Raw genomic sequence first — 22,886 nt, 5'->3', positions numbered from 1 at the left:
CGTAACTAAATAATTAAAAAACGAATATTAAAAAATAGAATAAAAATTGAAAGGAATATAGAAATAAAAATAATATTTTAATAAATAATTAGATATTTTTAATTATAACAGTTTAAAAGGTTATAGTGTTGTTACCTTATAGAAATTTAAAATGGTGATTCCTGTTTAGTTTTTTTTTTTAAGTTAATAACCCTAATGGTTGCAGAAAAAATATAATATTTAACTCGAGTGTAAAGTATTTTCCTCACACTCGGCAATTTGCCCTTGCACTCGTCTCGCTTCGCTCGCTTTGTGCAAACCCTGCCTCGTGTGAGGAAAAATACTATTTTCCACACTTGTTAAATAAATAACTATTTCAGCCATTTTTTTTTTTTTGTATGCTTGAGAACATCTAAAGCTCTTAACATTTGATTTTTCTTAGAAAAATCACTCGAAAAACGACTTATTTCCCGATATTAAGAAAAATACTAGCTTTACTGCCTTGGCAATATTTTTAGTAGAAAGGGGATGAAAAAATACATAAAAATGACCTATAGCCGTGCTCTTCTTTCTGTTTGATAACAAGTTAAAAAATTGAAATATGATTAATAAATACCAGATATTGAAATGGCTTAGCACCTTTAATTTTGAAGATATCGAATTGCGATTTCCGGTTTCTTTCATAACTTTTTATACTCCTTAAAACGGTGTATATGAAAATGGGGGTCAACTGCAAACCTTCACTTTTGGTCGCGAGTCAGCCGCGTAGGCGAAAAGAAATCTAAAATCAAGTTAACTATTCTGAAACTAGAGGTGACGGGCAACAAATTTTTCCTCTACCATTTTTTGCTCAGATCGACCGTTTAAGCATGAAATGCATTTGAGCCGTCTTAAAATGAACAACCTGTATATGATTCTGCGTTCCGAAAAATAGGTTCTAGAAATTGAACCTATGTCTAGGCGTGCTCAAAACTTAAAAACGGAACTAGGTACAAGGTTCAAATTTTTGATATCGGTGCCACCGGTGATGGTTATAACCTTTTTTTTGGGGGGGGCACAAAACTAGCGAACCGGAAGTGTCAGTTAATTGAACTAATTTGAAAAGATTTTCCAAGGAAACTGCCCTTTACGGCAGTTCCGGGAGTGAGAGATAGGGTAAAGATTGCTCCTAAAAAAGTATAATGTAAGGGCTCATTATCAGTGTTTTAACAAACAGGAAGTGAATGCGTAAGTCAAATTCTAAATTCTAAAGGAAATCAGTTAAGGAGGAAGTGCCATAATAAATAATGTTAATAAAATGTTTTACACGGTAAGAGGAAGTCATGGCTCCAGAATTTTTGTTTTTGTTTACGCTAAAAAACCCCGGTATCGAATATTTGAATCGATTGTAATACGTACATTCTCTTTGTATAAAATAGTAAACTATGGTTTTTTATTTAAACTTGGGTTTATATAAAAACTACGACTTTTTTAAAAGAGAGAAAAAAAAAGTTGATAAACCTAAGAAATACTTAATAAAGAAATAGATAAGTACTCACTGCTGAACTTAACGAACAGCCAATGCGCTAATGAGTCCACTTCCATTGCCTAATTACTATTGTAAAATAGAGAATAATAGCTGATTGGCCATAGTTCTGTTAGAAATAGTAGGAGGAAACTGTTTGCAAGAAACCGGACAAATGCTTGCACTGAGTGACGGACCCGATAATTCTGCAAGAGAAAGAGAAAGAGAAAGAGAGAGAGAGAAATAGCGGAGAGAGCGACGTGAATCTGCCAGCGGCCAACACTGCCACTACGATATCTTCCGCACCCCACTACGGCCACGTCATCAAAAAACTCCTAGACGAGACCTGAGACGTACCCTATCATACCACTTCCGTTTATAATATTTACTATTTCATTTTAAAAATCAATATTTTTTTATTTATTTATTTTTAAATAATTTTAAAATAATCAGATGAACAGCATCAATAAATTATATTGTTGATGACCAGGGTGCCACGGTAGCCGAGCGGTTAAAGGCAAGACCCGCCAAGCTAAGATGTATTGCGGTACTAGTATAGCCCTTTGATTTTATTTAATGGTTAATAAGAGAAATTTATAGTAAAGTATATTTAGGCGGTTATAGGCTAAACCCGCAATGCTTTGATGTATTGCGGTACTAGTCTAGGCCTTGGATTTTATTTAATGGTTAATAAGAGAAATTTACATTAAATTATGTTAGGCGGTTAGAGGCTAGACCCGCAAAGCTAAGGTGTATTGCGGTACTAGTCTAGCCCTTTGATTTTATTTAATGGTTAATAAGAGAAATTTATAGTAAAGTATATTTAGGCGGTTATAGGCTAAACCCGCAATGCTTTGATGTATTGCGGTACTAGTCTAGGCCTTGGATTTTATTTAATGGTTAATAAGAGAAATTTACATTAAATTATGTTAGGCGGTTAGAGGCTAGACCCGCAAAGCTAAGATGTATTGCGGTACTAGTCTAAGCCTTGGATTTTATTTAATGGTTAATATGAGGAATTTATAGTAAAGTATGTTAGGCGGTTATATGCTAGACCCGCAATGCTAAGATGTATTACGGTACTAGCCTAGGCCTTTGATTTTATTTAATGGTTAATAAAAGAAATTTACAGTAAAGTATGTTTGCTAGTCGCCGCCTCCGTCCACGACACCTAATTGGTAGTTGGACGTAAAGCCCGCCTGAAAAAGTATGCAATTACTTTACTTTACTTTTTACTTTATTGTTGATGACCAGACGTCATCAAAAAAGGGTTTCGTAATGTGCTAAGTTGGGGAAACTGTTTCACAGCAGTGAAGGTACCTAAATAATTAGAATCGGCGCCCACATTTCTGAGATATGAGGTTACCGAAGATATTTGAAACAGGATACATCAAAGGTTACTCCCAACAATAAGCATGCCTCCAGAAGGGGCGATAACTTGTGCCATAAAATTTGTAAGGCTCACAAAAATTTGGGGCTTTGAAATAGGAAGTTAAGGAAGTTTTGAGATGTATTGATGTCGCACCAGTATGAGAATGGCTTTCAACTGCTTTGAAACTATTAGTGACGCTTGTGACAACCATAAAACCTAAATTGCTGTACTTAACTATTATCTCTACAGCCTATGGAACTGCGGTCTCAACATCCACAAGAACGCCAGCATCCCTGATCAAGTGGCTAGTCCCACTTCCTTCCTAAGGTCAAAATTCATCTAGGCAAGAAAAACGTAATTAGATTTAGATCAAAGTCGAACATGATGAGCATCAGTAACTTTTAAGTGGACATATTTATCCTGAAAAATGCGTTTCAGCGCACTCTATAGAGAGGAGTGTGGCAGACTCCCCTCTTTAGTTCTATTGCAGTGCATTATACGTATTGTAGTAATAGGAACTAATATGTACGTATTCATAAAATCCATAATTTGACGAAAATTAGTAACCGGAAATGATAATTAACTCACTTCCCGTTTATAGTGTTTTTTTTCTCAAAAAAGTTTTCCAATGAATGAAAATTTTAAATTTGACCAAAAATAGATTTACCTAAATTTGGACTTGAATTTTGATAGATATGTTTATTATTATATTGTAGTTTGCTAAATATTCACAAAATAATTGACAAGTAGTAAAAGCAATAACTTAAAGGGTCAGATTTTACCGGATGTGGCTAAACTAATAGTGTCAGAAAATGGAAACAGGTTACAAGAAATGGTCACAAGAGGATAACCTTTAGAGAAACGGCCCTTAGCCCTCTTCTTCCGGTAGGGACTTCCTAGGTAAACATAGGGTTCAATGTCAACGGTAGGTGTGTATGTTCAACCTAGTTAACCAAATCCAATGGTTTTCGCTTCCAAAATTTATGCTAATTGTGTTAGCACTATTTTTGAATTAATTTAAATATAATAATTAGTTTAGGGTAATCGTATTTTTAATGGTTAATTTTCTTAAAAGTAGGAATTTTTACTAAAAACGAAAAAAAATATGGTTACTACAATATTATGGAAGTTCTCCGCAATAAAAGGATAATGTTAAAGGAAGAGTGACGTCACAGATTCCAAAGAACATCATTAACATCAATATTAGCTTCATTGAGGTTTTGAGCAGAAGGTCTGCTACTAGTTATAGAACATAACTCCCAGTTCTTTTTGATTTTTCACTGGTCTTAAAGAAATCCGGTAAGACGTTCCTGGTCAAAATCTAGGACGGTGTGGATTATTGCTCCTTGAAAAGCCACACGAGTGTCCTTCATCCAGTGCAGCTGTTTCATCCTTCTTCCCAACAGAGCCAACACAGGCTGTCCTCAGTCAGGTTCTTTTCTTTACATAGAAATGACTGTTTTAGAGTTAGAGGTCTATGTGATCATCCGAACAGCCGCCCAGACTTTTATTAGTACTGCAGTAAGTTTTTGGGTTGAATCTAATGTTCAACTTTTTTCTCTACTTCTGGAATATCTAGAGATGTTTCAATCCCCAACAAAGGTGATAGGTACACCGTACGTTATCTTCAAGTTCAAATAACATCCCCTTCAAAGAAAAGTAATCCAAATTTTTACAAACAAATCTATCGTACTTTCGGTGAATTGATATCCTTATTTGTAATTTTTTGTCTTTTACTCTAAATAATATTAGAAAGAGGGGATGGTGTTAGTCTAGTGGTCATGAGAGTGGCTTTGTAAGTACCCAGTTCGAGTTCTGCGTATGACTACTTTTTATATGCTGGAAAAAATTGTTTATGGTAAAGTATGAGCTTCCGTTCCCCGTCCATGACACCTAATTGGTAGTTGAACGTTAAGCCCCGCCTGAAGAAAATAAATTACTTTACTTTAATATTAGAAAGATGTTAATACACTGAAACGGCTACAGAACTTTATCTTTTCTCCAAAAACATCGTTGAAATAAATTTTCCGAGGATTTTCACCCAAGAAAACCTTAAAGAAAATTAAAAAGAAATAAAAATGGAAATTATAAATAATTTTGACAAGAATTTTTTGGAACTTTCTGACTTATTGAAAATTTAAGGTATTCTCCTGGTAATAGAACTGACATGACCCTCGGATCTGATATTGACCTTGATAATCGGGGTCACAACAGTCACACTATTTGAGTCTAAACCAGACAGTTGATATAAATTTTCGGCTAATTCGTATTTTGGACGTGTAACACAGAGATATTTCAATTCTACCAAGACTTGTAGGTGTTGTACGTATTTTTTAAAATGAAAACAGGTGACAAATTGTTTTAAACGCGCTCTCTCTGGTTATTTTGGAAACATTGTTATCGATTATCAAAATAGAGTCACCCTCAACGACCGGTTTTGTTCAGCGTTATTTCCTTAAAAAAAAAAAGTTCCGTTAGACTTTCTGAAGTTGAGCTGAATTATTTTACAGTTTAAAAAAAAAACAGAGCTTTTTATAAGTGCCGGCAACAAAGCAGTCTCAGAGTACTTTTTTATTTCAGTACTCACACCGACCTGAAGAAAGTGTTCTTTCGTCGCAAGAGACAATACAGGGACGTCACAGGGACAGTGAGCCGAAAGAAGCTCAAGGAAGGTAGCTAGATTAGAATACACGTAGGAATCAAGTACGCTAACTCAATTGGGATTGAGTTAATCCCAATCTGTCTTCCATTTGAAGTGCAAATCATCAATAATATTAACTATTAACTAAAAAATTCCGAATCCAAAAATAAATGATTGTTAACTTGAAACTATTTTACCAGATTTACGTAAAGCGGAAATCGTGGGAGTGTGCTTAAGTGGCCACAATAATCTCTACATTTAATTTTAACTCAAATGTTTTTAGCAAATATTTATTTGTATGCACAGATGGTTTGGACTAGCGTACATTTTGACCTTGAAATAATAGACGTTTAGTATTTAAATGTTTACTATTTCTTTACTATTTAGTAAGTTAAGGTATTGCGATGGTATCAAATTTTTGGGTAGCGAATTTTCACCGGAAATATTGGGGACGTCCCCTAAGTCCCCCCCCCCAAAAGAGGAATTTAAAAAATTTGTGTGTGTTCGAAATGTAGTAGGAGAAAAAATATGAGTGCTACACAATCAGTTCTGTTTAATTAAATGGCAGCCATATGCAAATAATCTCAGACAATGGCAGATCTACAAGTGAACAACAGGTCCGATACCACTTTTTTTTAATTTTTCTATAAAATAATCAATATTTCTTAACTTAATCATTTCCGCTTGCATTAGTTACATAAAACAGAAAGTATGACGTAAGAAAAATGTCGATTTTTGGTAAAATTATTAAAGATCTTTTTTTTGTTTATTGCATATTCTGAAAATTCATCAAATACCTATGAGGGAATATTTGTTTAACAAATTTTAAAATGTATTTTAATGAAAAATAATTGCTAATAAAGAATTGGCCAATCAGAATGGAGAATTGAAGTGCGGAATGTATGAGGTTAGTGAAGCCAATAGAAAGCCCTGCTGGCCACGCCCACATCAAGCAGGCCACAACCCATTATCAGATAGGCCACGCCTCTACCAATGAACTCTTCATTCGGCAACCAGTATTAAATTGGTGGTATATTTAATGTTTTTTCTAGTAGAATTTCTATTAATGTTAGCGTGATACATTGAAGTATAATCTTTTATTCATTCGGGGGACTGTAAAATAACGAAATTAATTTTAATAGCATGAACAAATAAATGCCAGTTTTCACTCGTGATATGTACATTTATTCTGCCGAGCTTTCGACCTAGGACTAGGTCATCTTCAGGGCTAGTTTACAACGTAATATTTTACATTACAGGGTTGGTGTGTCCATGAACATACAAGACAGAATCAGTCACCAAAAATAATGAACAGAAATAAATTTTAGTTAGCCTAAAGTAAAAAGTCAAGTGAAGTAATTGCCTTTTCCTTTTTTATCAGGCAGGCTTTATTAAGTCCAACTACCTAATTAGGTGTCGTGAACGGAAGTAAACAGGGAATGTTCTTTACGATATACTTAACATTAAATAAAATTTAAGGCCTAGACGCCCAGGAATTGAACCCACAACTTAGCTTAAGAAGAAAAACCTTGCCTTCATCCAGAAGTGCGATAAGTCGGAAATAATTATTATAAGGTAAGTTGTAGGTCTATTTTAGTATAATTAGTATATCAAGTTAAAAGGAAAACCCCTCAAAAAAACTTCAAAAAACCCAAAATATAATCGATAAATTAAAGTGGCACTTTCTTTGAATCGATTTTTGGATAAAATTTTATTATAACGATTACACTGTAGACACCTAAGCGAAATTTTAACTAACTGCGTTTTTCCTTTCATTTTTCTTTTTTTCGATTTACTGTGGTTGCAGAGAGTTATCCGAGCCACTTGGTAATGGCTTCATTTTAGGCTTTTCATACTTCCGTGAACTTCAAAACCGGATACTTCCGGTGCAAGTTTAAAATTAAAAAAAAAAAAAAAAATCTGCACGATTACAATATCCCTATTCCTGGTAGTAGTGAAAGTGAAAGTAAACAAAAAATTAGGGCTTTGTCCTTTAAAATAAACTGAGGTAAAGTTAGTACTGAAATTTACGACTGAAATTTCCGACGTCAGCATTTGTCTCTCCCCACTTCCTTTAAAAAAACCATAAATTATCTAAACAAACAAGCGCTCAGGCAGCGTGCAGAGAGAGAAAAAAAAATGCCTGTTAAATATTATGGCCATCTGAAACGTCGGCTGAAATGAGAGGCTAATAATAAAAACAGCTTGCTGAACTATAATACTCTTTGCAATGGTGGGTTATACTGAATAAACGGTCGTAATACTTAAGATTTTATCAGTTGGTTATTGTTTAACTCATTAAACTAGAAACAGACTCGCACTATAACAGCATACTGACTATTAACTTCACAAAACGTTTATTTATTATACTTCCCCCAGCTATGGTCTCTTTTAATTGTTAAACAATCTGGGGAGTGTACATGAGATTCTGTTACTACGCGAGCGCACAGTTAATTTTAACTTCCTCTTACGTAAGAACAGAATATTGAAATCGCGAGTGTTTTTTTTTTTTATTTTAAGTGATTACAGGAAATACCCGTTTTAAGGTCCTCAGAGTAGGGACCTGGAATACATGTTAAAGTAAGTAATGCCTATTTATTCAGGCGGGCTTTATGTCCAACTACCAATTAGATGTCGTGGACGGAGGCGACTAGCAAACATACTTTACTGCAAAATTCTCATATTAACCATTAAATAAAATGCAAGGCCTAGACTAGTACCGCAATACATCTTAGCTTTGCGTGTCTAGCCTATAACCGCCTAACATACTTTACTACAAAATTCTCATATTAACCATTAAATAAAATGCAAGGCCTAGACTAGTACCGCAATACATCTTAGCTTTGCGGGTCTAGCCTATAACCGCCTAACATACTTTACTGTAAATTTCTCATATTAACCATTAAATAAAATCCAAGGCCTAGACTAATACCGCAATACATCTTAGTTTTGCGGGTCTAGCCTCTAACCGCCTAACATACTTTACTGTAAATTTCTCATATTAACCATTAAATAAAATCCAAGGCCTAGACTAGTACCGCAATACATCTTAGCTTTACAGGTCTCTAACCGCTCGGTTACCGTGGCGCCTGGAATTACCTATTATTTGTGCGATTTTCTTTCAATGTGGGTGAACTTATTGCTAACTATTATTTGAAATGTTATTTCTCGCTAACTTTTACTAGAATAACAACTGGTTCTTAAGAAATGCCGCATTGGAATCTTGCAGTTTCCGCAATGTTGGGTTTTTCACCGGAAATATTTATTTCTTGATGTCTCCTGAGGACTAAAATAAATTTGGGAATGGGAGTGGCCAACATTACTATGTATCAAGTCTGGGCCATGTATTTATATCTGTGAACTCGTGACTTTTATGAATCTAAACTCATCTCCTACTTGAGGTTAACTACTACGTAATTACTTTCAACAAATCGGCCAAAAAAAATCTCCGTCTTTATAACATCACGGTTGGCATAGTACTCGATCTTGCTGCCTTCAAGACATCTCACTGTCGTCAATTTAAGTACTTACTCGTATTTATTAGTAAGGTCAACCGTTGTTGAATTAAAGTACATAAATGTTGTTGGTAAAGATCATGTCCCTTGTATGTAAAGGGTGCTTCTAAAAGGGTGCTTTCTTACTCTGTGTATGGTTTGGACATGTCTTAATTATAAGTTTGAGTACTTCTTCTTCAAGCCCGCAAAGCTGAAATGTGGTACTGAGTTCGATTCCCGAGGGTCCATGCCTTGGATTTTTAGTGAATGGTTAATATGAGAAATTTATAGTAAACTATGTTAGGCGGTTATAGGCTAGACCCGCAAAGCTAAGATGCGGTACTAGTCTAGGCCTTGTATTTTATTTAATGGTTAATATGAGAAATTTATAGTAAAGTATGTTAGGCGGTTGTGGGCTAGACCCGCAAAGCTAAGATGTATTGCGGTACTAGTCTAGGCCTTGTATTTTATTTAATGGTTAATATGAGAAATTTATAGTAAAGTATGTTAGGCGGTTATAGGCTAGACCCGCAAAGCTAAGATGTATTGCGGTACTAGTCTAGGCCTTAGATTTTATTTAATGGTTAATGTGAGGAATTTATATTAAAGTATGTTTGCTAGTCGCCTCCGTCAGCGGGTCAGTATACTCGTATAACAATAACCCCGAGAAAACTTTATGGTTTATGCGAGGAGATTAGTTCCTCATTACAAAAAAAAAAAAAATATTTGATTCTATAAGCAGTTTCTATATTAAATAATTATCAAAAAAATGTTTGTTTTCACAGGTTTTTGAAAATTTAAATTAATTGGGAAAGAATTGGGATTATTTTATTTTTTTTTATTACGACAATAATTTTTGGAAGCGTCTTTGAGAAAACGCAACTGATGTGGACATTCACATGACTTTTTCTTGGTAAAAACCATGAGGTTTTTACTTATGGTTAAAAAAAAAATTGCTGATTTTTAGAATCATATTTAATCCTCCATAATCGGAAACAGGATTGTTATTTTTCTGTTCTTAAAGCCCGGAAGCTGTGAAAGAGCAGAGCTCTTCAGCTAATCAGCTGGAAAATACAGTCACTCTTCTCAATGACATGACATGATAGCGTGAACAGAAACGACATGGTCTCTGGATGCCATTTCACTTTCTACGCTAGCACATGCTATCCAAGTGGATATCTGCTATTCAGGGGGATATACCTGTCAAACTTTATGATTGTCTGTAAAGATTCACTGAATGGTATTTAGCTTCCATATAAGCAGATTTAAAGCGCCAAATACCTAGGCTAAACATACATGTGCCTAGGCAACAGTTAACTTCATGGGAGGCTTAAGATGAAAGTGTGATGGAGGTAAAGTACTGGCCGCCGAAGCTCCGCGTTTAGAATATGAAACAGTTTGATTGGATTGCCAACTTTGAGGTGGAAGATTTATGATGGTGCTTGGTGCTTAACTATGTAAAACTTATTTCTTCTAAAGTTTCTAAGCAACTTAAAGAGATAAGGAACAGGGTTAGCTGTTTCGAGATTATTTTTGGCCCTTCTCTAGCATAAGGAGTAGATGAAACAAAGTACCTACTGTGTAAGCAACTCCGCAGTAGCCGTAACGGAAGGAAATGAACATTAAACTCCTTCAGCGTTCAGTTTGAGGAAAAAAAGGTGCCCTTTTTGGTGTCAATTTTTTTTTTCGCGGCTTGGCGTTTAAAGTTTTCCTTAAGTATAAATTGATACCTTAGAAAGCCCCACTTTGTTAAGGGGCGTCTGAAGGAGAAGCGGCTATACTTTATTGACGCTCTAGATTTTCGCCAAGAAGCGTCGGATTTTATTAAGCACAACTTGAGGCCATTGGACTTGGCCATGGAAGCGGACAGAAAATTTTGAAAAAAACGTGTACTTAGTTAGCTCGTAGGGCTCAAGAAGAACTTCAAGACGGTCCATCTGAAGATTTCTGGGGATTTCTTGATGATTGAGAGAGTATGGTATTTAAGTATTATATTGCAGGTCAAAAAGTAGCCTAAACTTGCCAAGATATCCAAAGCTATGCCACCATTCTTTCTCCCGAACATTCTATTATGACCTCCTGGTTTCACCAATTGGAATAACAAATCCAAAAAAACTTTTCAATGCATAAAAAACAAAAGTAAAGCTATAATATGATATTAAGCATTAGGACTTACTGCTTGGCGCGTAGGTATCCGAAGCATTGCTATCCCTGCGCTGGGGCGAAACTTTCTCAGCATGATCCTGCTCATTTGGTGTCAGCTCGAGTATGGTCACGCTCAGGCCACTTTTTGGGCTTATCTCACCTGGATTCAGTAAACAAATTTATTGAATCATGATAATGTATAGTGGACCAAAAAACAGGGTAATACTATTTGCTTCTAATTTGAGTTCGGTCAAAGGAAATGAAAGTAATTGTTGATTTAATGGGCAGAATGCTATCTTAATAGGGGGGGGGGGTAAACCGGAAATAGATAGGCAAGTTAAGATAACCGAAACTATCATGCATTTCCGAGTTAGTGAGTATTCTTGAATCTGGATAATAGGAGATCAATCTAAGCAGAATTCTTGGGTAGTTCCCATAAAAAAAGAAAAGAAAAAGTAGTTCTGATACTTGCATCTGTCTGAGCCCTAAAATAGGCGGAGAATGCTGACCGGTTTAAAAGAAAGTGCATTGTAGGGGGAGGGGGGTCCTGAAGAATCAGAACCCTTAGATCGTAATGGTTCATTCTTCAGGCGATAGGACAACACCTGAGGTACGAAGATAGTAGTTCTGATAGGCAAAGAAGTTTTAACCCAAATTAAGCAAAACAGATTGTTGAGATTAAGTGGGCACCTAAGTTTTGCAGCTGGTTCATCCAGTTCCCCCAAGAGTTGAAGCAAAATCGACAACCTTTGGAAGCGGTACAACCAAGAGCTAAGTTACAAAACGATCTCCTTTGGAGGCGGTACATCCGAGAGCTAAGTCACAAAAGATCTCCTTTGAGGTGGTGCATCCAAGAGCTAAGTTACAAAAGATCTCCTTTGGAGGCGGTGCATCCAAGAGCTAAGAGCTAAGGCACAATCGATTTTCTTTGGAGGCAGTTCTTCCTTCCACTAAGAGCTGTAATACAATCAAGCTCACAGGAGGCGATTCATCCTCTCCACAAAGAGCTGAGGCACAATGAACCTTCTTCGGAGGCGGTGCATCTTGAGTCTACCATGAGCTGACGCACAATCGACAACTTTTAGAGTGACATTACCTGCAAAAATAATTTCCCCTACCATGATCGTAATAACAAGCCTTGAGAAAAATTGACTTGAGGCATTGATTCCACGCCAAACGGTAGAATAGCCTGACAGAATAAGTAGAAGGAAGGTAATGATAAGAATTACGATTTGTTCATTGTATTCACGTGTTTACAGATCCTAGAACGGGATCGCCGAAGATAAGATTCTAATAGGGCGGCCTTTGGATCTATTGTGGCCCCTCCCTCTCTAGAGCTCTCTCTCCAGACCCGTCCTTTTAATCAAGACTCTTAATCCTGGACAGCGGCTTCTGGGTAAAGCTCCTCAGGCCGTGGTTTTTCTCTCCCCTAGGAGTAACATCCTTATCCAGACGTGCAGTGCCCTTTCCTCCTCCTCCTCCTCCGCCAGACAGATCCATCTGCCAGGTCCATGTGCTTCCTCAGCCTGTAGTGGCCATCGGGATCGCAGAAACTATGGACAGTATTACTCTTCTTCCTCCTTCAGGAGACAGAGGATGGTTCTAAATTACTCAGCACAAAAACTATACCGCACCTTTGGCCGGCACCGGTGGGGATAAAAGCTGTTGGTTCTCTTCAGCTTGTCCAAGAGCGCCATCCTGTTTCATCTTGCATCAGGACATCCTTATTGGTGCATCTGTAAAATAAAGAAAAAACTTCGTTAAAGGCTAGCTTTGTAAACTATTTGATCTACATTCTTATTGCATACTTTTTCAAATCGAATATATCGAAAAAGTGATCGATAAAAAATCGAAACAAAATCGAGTTGTAATAATACTAATTCGCAAACTGATAAAAAAAAAAAGAAAACCACCTAAATAAATAAGATAACTCCGAATATCGAACTGCAGAAGAGTTGACATAAAGATAATTATAATTTTGTTTAACGTTTCAGATAAAAGAGATTACAGAATGAATGGTAAACAATGAACAAAGGAAATACCAACCTTTCTACTGTCTATTTAGCGACCGACTTCACAAGTACTTACCTTCTTGGTTAGATCAATACTGTGGCATAGCGGGTCAATGTCGTCTACCACCACTTGTTTAACAGGTTGGTAACAATTCCTGGCGATAATTTCTCTTACTCTATTGATAAGAGAAGTGTACTGTGATCATGCTGATAATCGATTTTCAGTTGATCGATCAGAAATAATCGATCTGAGGTCCTCTGAGTCAGAAAAAGTGTTTTTTTTTTTTAAAAAAAAATACAAATTGGTCTTGGTGTTTGTATGTATATATGTATATGTGTGATCGAAGAACAAAACACACACACAAAAAAAAAAAACTGTGGCTGCGTCATGGACACGGCCGTGTGTTGTACGTGAATACGTTTACGTAACGGGTTATATTTTTTATATAAAATATTTTTATTATATGTATTTAGGATGAAATCAAGGAAACAAATCGACGATCGAACACAATCTATGCCTATACAGTCCGTTGGCGATGTAGAAGCGATTTCATCATCCACTTGCATAATTTCAACCGCCCCAGCTGCAGATGTACTGGTCACCGTCGTCTTTGATCCGCCAGGGCCGCATTCATTCTTTTACGTTCCCGGCACAGCTTGACTCGGTCATATGGTGTTTTATTATTACGTACCATTCGATTGTTCTTGTGAAGCCCTTTCCAACCGTATACGATCTCCTGTATTTGGTTTTGGGTTTTTCGATGCGTATAGGGCCGACATTATATATTTTTGATAATATTTTTTTATTCTAACACCTTATTATATTCACTGTCACTATTTTACACTAATGTTTTATATACAATCGATAGATTGTGACGACAGCTGACGATTAAAACTTAAACGAACATCGTAGCTTCTTCGAGTCAATAGTTACTACTAATTGCAAATCTCGATACGCAGCAAAGAGGGTCACAGTCCTCGCTTATCGTAATGAATTCTTTGATCCTTTAGCTATCCAGTGGTCTAATTTAATTTTGGATGTAGACGATAGATTCGAACCTATAATGCCAAACTGTATCCCCCGATTTTGTTATCATTAGATTTTATGCATTGCCTTCATATGATAGCAAATTTAAAGACGTATTCACGTCAAAAAATGAAAATTTAAAGTTTAGAATCGATGCCGAAATAGGATTCGGCAATATGAGCCAACCGGAAATGTGATTCTGCTAAATCGATTTTATAAAAAATATTTTGGAATTTTATTAAAAACAGCTGGAAAATATATACAATATATATATTTTTTAGAGCTTTGAATGCTTCGATCATATGTGCATGTCTTTATATAGAACATAAAACCAGACGAAAAGCTTCTTAAAGCAGCTTGTAGCGGACGGAGAGGGGGTTAAGATAAAGTTTAACGAGCGACCTCATTACCTGTATACATTTTTCATCTGTATACATTGTATACATTACTTCTATACATAAAGGAATATGAATACAATTTGTAAGTAAAATTAAGAAAAAAAGAAAAACAATAAAGCGGAATTTCCGCTTAAATGAGAAAATTTTGTGGTTTTTAATCATTTTTCCTCACGAAATAGTGTTAAATATACAGGGTGTTTCAGGGTTAAGTGTCCTAACTGAAAATATGAACTTAGGACCTCAAAACAAGAAAAAAACTTCCTCTGGAGGTATGCCCGTAAACGCTTTGTTTATGAGATATTCACGTCTAAAGATTTCCATTTTATGAATTATTATTGGGTAGGTTATAATAAAAAAAAATTAATAATGTCTTCCAACTACTTTATTAATAGAAAATAATGACAATTATCAGTAAATAAATAAATAATAAAGAAAATGAGGTATCGGTATCTTTCTTCCACAGCAGCAATAGCCGAACGGCACTGGATTGCTGTTATTGATTCAATTACTCTTCTTCTTAAAGAATGAAGATCATTGACCGGCATTTCATAGACTTTTCCTTTAATGGCCCCCCAAGCAAAAACAATCCATTGGTTCAGATCTGGAGAGCAAGCAGGCTAAGCCACCGGTCCTAAACGGCCAATAAAATTTTTAGAACGAATGTGAAACTACTAAAACCACCTTGTGTCTCTAACTGTACATACCAATATTGACATTTTACGGAATAATACCATCTGGAATTTGCACTCTGGACTTTCTAAATAATAACTCTTTCTCAATAACATTTATCAGTTTGACTTTTACAGAGTTTGTCTCATTATGCATCGCATTTATTCTAACAAAGAATATGCCGAAATGGGGTTTGTGTATGGTTTTTGCAATGCTGCCCATTGTGAATATTTTGTGCGATTTTCGAATAAAAGATTACCTTACAAGACCATCTTTAGGTCCACATTTTAACGTCTTAGAGTAACTAGCACATTTGCTTTAATTCCACTTTAATGTGCTAATGGAGCTCTTGGCCCTTTGTGAAATAAAAGGAGTGTGACAAGAATGATGATAATCCGTCCGCCAGTGTACGAAGAGCTGCAGCTGACGCAGGCCTTGCATTTTATTTAATGGTTAATATGAGAAATTTATAATAAAGTATGTTAGGCGGCTAGAGGCTAGACCCGCAAAGCTAATATGCATTGTGGTACTGGGTTTGATTCCCGGTCTTAGGCCTTGGATTTTATTTACTAGTTAATATGAGAAATTTATAATAAAGTATGTTAGGCGGCTAGAGGCTAGACCCGCAAAGCTAATATGCATTGTGGTACTGGGTTTGATTCCCGGTCTTAGGCCTTGGATTTTATTTACTAGTTAATATGAGAAATTTACAGTAAAGTATGTTTGCTAGTCGCCTCCGTCCACGACACCTAACTGGTAGTTGGACGTTAAGATCCGCCTGGAAAAACAGGTGATTACTTTACTTACTTAAATATGACTCATATATTTGGAATATGAAAAATATTAATGTGTTAGAACCTTAAGAGTAGCAGTTAAGGGAAGTCTTGCGAGTCTTGACTCCACCTAGTTCTTTTGCATGACTTCTTCTAAAAGAAAACTAAGAAAAGGCAGCAAGTATTCCTAGTTCTGTTTAACTTCTTCATTGTTTCCATTGTTTTAATTAACATCCGGCCGAATATGGATTGTTCTAGGATCATTCGACTAAATAAAAAAACAAAAAAAAAACTACGATGCTTTTTCCATTTGTTCAAGTAAGGATTAAGAAAATTGTTTTTCATTCATAAAAAGTGGAAAGAAGAGGAAAAGTTAAAAGAGAAAAGCCACTAATTTTCATTACTTTTTTTTATTTTTTTTAATCTTCAACTTACTCTACTGCGAGAAGGTATTGTTGCCACGAGAAGACGCAATTGTTAGGTTTTGGTTAAAATTGGTGAACCGGAAACAACTGTTAACTGAATCAATTTTACCACTTTGCAAGATTTAACAAAAAAAATGGCTCCTACAATTAAGCTGGTGTAAGCTGGTGGTGTAAGCTTCGCGTGCGCGAGTTGCGTATATAATTTAATTAAGGGCACTTCCAGGGCCAATGTGATGGTCAGACATACCTCTAATGTGCCATTACTGCTCGCTCAGAACACTTTGTTCTCACCAAACAGACTGACTCATATTATGAACAAGATGAACCAATAATAGAATCTTTAAGGACGCGTACAGGAAGTGTAGCTTTAAAGCTACTTCCCTCTGTATCGTATCTGTTTATCTTCGTTTTGTATATTTCTCTGAGAGCTGTCGTTAATTAGCTATTAAAGTGATATTTTAAGAACAATAGCTTACGCCATTTCTATTTTCTATGACCCTTCATCAGAACCGTGACGACGCAAAATGAGGAGTTAATTGAGCCACTGACGAGACTAACTCAACACATTTCTAACCTCCTTCATTGTTGATCCTATTTTTAAATACATCTAAAAATAACTATCTAAATCTGGTGTAAATAATGGAGCTTTTTTTTTATAAATTCTAGGTAAATTCTGTTCTTATAGATTTAAATTAAAATAATTTTTAGATTAGATCGTCTCTTATTTTCTCATTTTCTACAGTATTGTGGTGTCGTAATAAATTTTCTCGTTGATTTTTCACCAGAATAAAGTTCTTAAAATAGTCCGCGTCTTTTTCATTTAATTTACTAACAAAAAAAAAGGAAGTATAGCAAACTTTTTGAAATTAAATTCCTTTCCTTTGGCCATCTTTAAAAGTTCTAACCCATTTCCGTATCATTTGCACAGCTCCATAATGTTTTCTCCATAAACTGCAATGATCTCATGCTGTTCCCATCAAATTATAATTGATTATTTGAAAATGTGGTTAAACTCAAATAAATAGTCGGAATAATAAAATTTGAGATATTGCAACAGGAGAGGACCAGCTAGAATGATCTGTGTTGCCCTAAAAGTTCACCAGACCGCCACGCCCACAATTACGTCATAGAGCCTCCAGAAAATTTTAAAAGTATAAAAAAAATTCAATAAAATTTGAAATTCTACTTATAATATAATAAATATTTATTATACAGACCAGTGTAAGTTTAACTTGTTTTGAAGTGGCAGTTCAAAAAAATGACTTTAAGATCCTTGAGAAGTTTTAAACAAAAAAATACTTAGTGTCGCAATTTTTGTGGAAATCTTGGAAAACTAAAAAAAAAATCTCTTCATTAGGCAGAAATAAATTAATGGAAAAGCGATTACTCTAGGGAGACCTCCAATAAAATCTAAAATATCTACTATGGCCTCCCAAAATATCGGTATGGGAGCATGAATCGGAATTTATGTGTACGATATTTGTGCTGGAATTATAACCTTCCATATCTCAATAACTATTATAACAAAAACATTGCTATTTATACCAATTATAGAGCTATCTTTTCTCTACAATTCGGTAAAGAATTCAATAAAATCAAAAGAATACGAAGAGAGATATAGAGGTTTGAAATTTAGACGAAATACAAACACTCAAAACTTTAACCTTACATATCTCGCCAACTACTATCACTAAAACATTGTGATTTATACCAGTTATAGAGCTAACTTTTCTCTACAATTGGGTAAAGAAATCATTGAATTCTGATCAATAGGAATAGAAATATAAAGGTTTGAAATTTGGACGAAATACAAACACTCAAAACTTTAACCTTACATATCTCGCCAACTATTACTACCAAAACATTGTGATTTATATCAGTTATAGAGCTAACTATTCTCTACAATTGGGTAAAGAAATCATTGAATTCTGATCAATAGGAATAGAAATATAAAGGTTTGAAATTTGAACGAAATACAAACACTCAAAAGTTTAAACTTCTCTATCTCGCCAACAATTATAATTAAAACATTGTGATTTATAGTAGTTATAGAGCTAACTTTTCTCTACAATTGGGTAAAGAAATCATTGAATTCTGATCAATAGGAATAGAAATATAAAGGTTTGAAATTTGTACGAAATTCAAACACTCAAAACTTTAACCTTCTATATCCCGCCAACTATTATCAATAAAACATTGTGATTTATAGTAGTTATAGAGCTAACTTTTCTCTACAATTGGGTAAAGAAATCATTGAATTCTGATCAATAGGAATAGAAATATAAAGGTTTGAAATTTGTACGAAATTCGAACACTCAAAACTTTAACCTTACATATCTCGCCAACTATTACTACCAAAACATTGTGATTTATATCAGTTATAGAGCTAACTATTCTCTACAATTGGGTAATGAAATCATTGAATTCTGATAAATAGGAATAGAAATATAAAGGTTTGAAATTTGGACGAAATACCAACACTCAAAATTTTAACCTTGCATATCTCGCCAACAATTATCATTAAAACATTGTGATTTATAGCAGTTATAGAGCTAACGTTTCTCTACAATTAGGTAAAGAAATCATTGAATTCTGATCAATTGGAATAGAAATATAAAGGTTTGAAATTTCGACGAAATACAAACACTCAAAACTTTAACCTTGCATATCTCGCCAACAATTATCATTAAAACATTGTGATTTATAGCAGTTATAGAGCTAACGTTTCTCTACAATTAGGTAAAGAAATCATTGAATTCTGATCAATAGGAATAGGAATATAAAGGTTTGAAATTTGGACGAAATACAAACACTCAAAATTTTAACCTTGCATATCTCGCCAACTACTATCACTAAAACATTGTGATTTATATCAGTTATAGAGCTAACTATTCTCTACAATTGGGTAAAGAAATCATTGAATTCTGATCAATAGGAATAGAAATATAAAGGTTTGAAATTTGGACGAAATACAAACACTCAAAACTTTAACGTTGCATATCTCGCCAACTATTACTACCAAAACATTGTGATTTATATCAGTTATAGAGCTAACTATTCTCTACAATTGGGTAAAGAAATCATTGAATTCTGATCAATAGGAATAGAAATATAAAGGTTTAAAATCTGAACCAATTACAAACACTCAAAACTTTAACCTTCAATATCTCGCTAACTATTGTCATTAAAACATTGTGATTTATACCAGTTACATTACTAAGTTTTCTCTACAATTGGGTAAAGAAATCATAGAATTCTGATCAATAGCAATAGGAATATAAAGGTTTGAAATTTGGACGAAATACAAACACTCAAAACTTTAACCTTGCATATCTCGCCAACAATTATCATTAAAACATTGTGATTTATAGCAGTTATAGAGCTAACGTTTCTCTACAATTAGGTAAAGAAATCATTGAATTCTGATCAATAGGAATAGAAATATAAAGGTTTGAAATTTGGACGAAATACAAACACTCAAAAGTTAAACCTTCTCTATCTCGCCAACAATTATAATTAAAACATTGTGATTTATAGTAGTTATAGAGCTAACTTTTCTCTACAATTGGGTAAAGAAATCATTGAATGCTGATCAATAGGAATAGAAATATAAAGGTTTGAAATTTGTACGAAATTCAAACACTCAAAACTTTAACCTTCTATATCCCGCCAACTATTATCAATAAAACATTGTGATTTATAGTAGTTATAGAGCTAACTTTTCTCTACAATTGGGTAAAGAAATCATTGAATTCTGATCAATAGGAATAGAAATATAAAGGTTTGAAATTTGTACGAAATTCAAACACTCAAAACTTTTACCTTCTATATCCCGCCAACTATTATCAATAAAACATTGTGATTTATAGTAGTTATAGAGCTAACTTTTCTCTACAATTGGGTAAAGAAATCATTGAATTCTGATCAATAGGAATAGGAATATAAAGGTTTGAAATTTGGACGAAATACAAAAACCCAAAACTTTAACCTTACATATCTCGCCAACTATTACTACCAAAACATTGTGATTTATATCAGTTATAGAGCTAACTATTCTCTACAATTGGGTAATGAAATCATTGAATTCTGATAAATAGGAATAGAAATATAAAGGTTTGAAATTTGGACGAAATACCAACACTCAAAACTTTAACCTTGCATATCTCGCTAACAATTATCATTAAAACATTGTGATTTATAGCAGTTATAGAGCTAACGTTTCTCTACAATTAGGTAAAGAAATCATTGAATTCTGATCAAAAGGAATAGAAATATAAAGGTTTGAAATTTGGACGAAATACAAACACTCAAAACTTTAACCTTACATATCTCGCCAACTATTACTACCAAAACATTGTGATTTATACCAGTTATAGAGCTAACTTTTCTCTACAATTGGGTAAAGAAATCATTGAATTCTGATCAATAGGAATAGAAATATAAAGGTTTGAAATTTGGACGAAATACAAACACTCAAAAATTTAACCTTCTCTATCTCGCCAACAATTATCATTAAAACATTGTGATTTATAGCAGTTATAGAGCTAACTTTTCTCTACAATTGGGTAAAGAAATCATTGAATTCTTATCAATAGGAATAGAAATATAAAGGTTTGAAATTTGGACGAAATACAAACACTCAAAACTTTAACGTTGCATATCTCGCCAACTATTACTACCAAAACATTGTGATTTATATCAGTTATAGAGCTATTCTCTACAATTGGGTAAAGAAATCATTGAATTCTGATCAATAGGAATAGAAATATAAAGGTTTTAAATTTGAACCAATTACAAACACTCAAAACTTTAACCTTCAATATCTCGCTAACTATTATCACTAGAACATTGTGATTTATAGTAGTTATAGAGCTAACTTTTCTCTACAATTGGGTAAAGAAATCATTGAATTCTGATCAATACGAATAGAAATATAAAGGTTTGAAATTTGTACGAAATTCAAACACTCAAAACTTTTACCTTCTATATCCCGCCAACTATTATCAATAAAACATTGTGATTTATAGTAGTTATAGAGCTAACTTTTCTCTACAATTGGGTAAAGAAATCATTGAATTCTGATCAATAGGAATAGGAATATAAAGGTTTGAAATTTGGACGAAATACAAACACTCAAAACTTTAACCTTACATATCTCGCCAACTATTACTACCAAAACATTGTGATTTATATCAGTTATAGAGCTAACTATTCTCTACAATTGGGTAATGAAATCATTGAATTCTGATAAATAGGAATAGAAATATAAAGGTTTGAAATTTGGACGAAATACCAACACTCAAAACTTTAACCTTGCATATCTCGCCAACAATTATCATTAAAACATTGTGATTTATAGCAGTTATAGAGCTAACGTTTCTCTACAATTAGGTAAAGAAATCATTGAATTCTGATCAATAGGAATAGAAATATAAAGGTTTGAAATTTGGACGAAATACAAACACTCAAAACTTTAACCTTGCATATCTCGCCAACAATTATCATTAAAACATTGTGATTTATAGCAGTTATAGAGCTAACGTTTCTCTACAATTAGGTAAAGAAATCATTGAATTCTGATCAATAGGAATAAGAATATAAAGGTTTGAAATTTGGACGAAATACAAACACTCAAAACTTTAACCTTGCATATCTCGCCAACTACTATCACTAAAACATTGTGATTTATATCAGTTATAGAGCTAACTTTTCTCTACAATTGGGTAAAGAAATCATTGAATGCTGATCAATAGGAATAGAAATATAAAGGTTTGAAATTTGTACGAAATTCAAACACTCAAAACTTTAACCTTCTATATCCCGCCAACTATTATCAATAAAACATTGTGATTTATAGTAGTTATAGAGCTAACTTTTCTCTACAATTGGGTAAAGAAATCATTGAATTCTGATCAATAGGAATAGAAATATAAAGGTTTGAAATTTGTACGAAATTCAAACACTCAAAACTTTTACCTTCTATATCCCGCCAACTATTATCAATAAAACATTGTGATTTATAGTAGTTATAGAGCTAACTTTTCTCTACAATTGGGTAAAGAAATCATTGAATTCTGATCAATAGGAATAGGAATATAAAGGTTTGAAATTTGGACGAAATACAAAAACCCAAAACTTTAACCTTACATATCTCGCCAACTATTACTACCAAAACATTGTGATTTATATCAGTTATAGAGCTAACTATTCTCTACAATTGGGTAATGAAATCATTGAATTCTGATAAATAGGAATAGAAATATAAAGGTTTGAAATTTGGACGAAATACCAACACTCAAAACTTTAACCTTGCATATCTCGCCAACAATTATCATTAAAACATTGTGATTTATAGCAGTTATAGAGCTAACGTTTCTCTACAATTAGGTAAAGAAATCATTGAATTCTGATCAATAGGAATAGAAATATAAAGGTTTGAAATTTGGA

The 22,886-nt window shown here is 34.0% G+C and overlaps 1 protein-coding gene across 1 annotated transcript in view; it reads right to left on the bottom strand.

The window, feature by feature from the left end:
* LOC141461188 (uncharacterized) overlaps window positions 1-22,886 on the bottom strand; it is a 137,649-nt gene that overhangs the window by 53,523 nt on the left and 61,240 nt on the right. Inside the window, exons 2-3 of the mRNA XM_074141987.1 lie at window positions 12,770-12,871; window positions 11,167-11,295 (exon numbers count right to left, since the gene is read on the bottom strand). Of these exons, the coding sequence (XP_073998088.1) occupies window positions 11,167-11,295; window positions 12,770-12,842 (202 nt within the window). The 5' untranslated portion in view covers window positions 12,843-12,871. The remainder of the gene's footprint in view (window positions 1-11,166; window positions 11,296-12,769; window positions 12,872-22,886) is intronic.

This window comes from Rhodnius prolixus, unplaced genomic scaffold, assembly GCF_049639745.1.
Source record: "Rhodnius prolixus isolate KJV_2025 unplaced genomic scaffold, Rpr scaffold_6, whole genome shotgun sequence".
NCBI lineage: Eukaryota > Metazoa > Arthropoda > Insecta > Hemiptera > Reduviidae > Rhodnius > Rhodnius prolixus.
The sequence above is the reverse complement of the archived record's forward strand: the minus strand, read 5'-3'. Positions and strand labels throughout refer to the sequence as shown.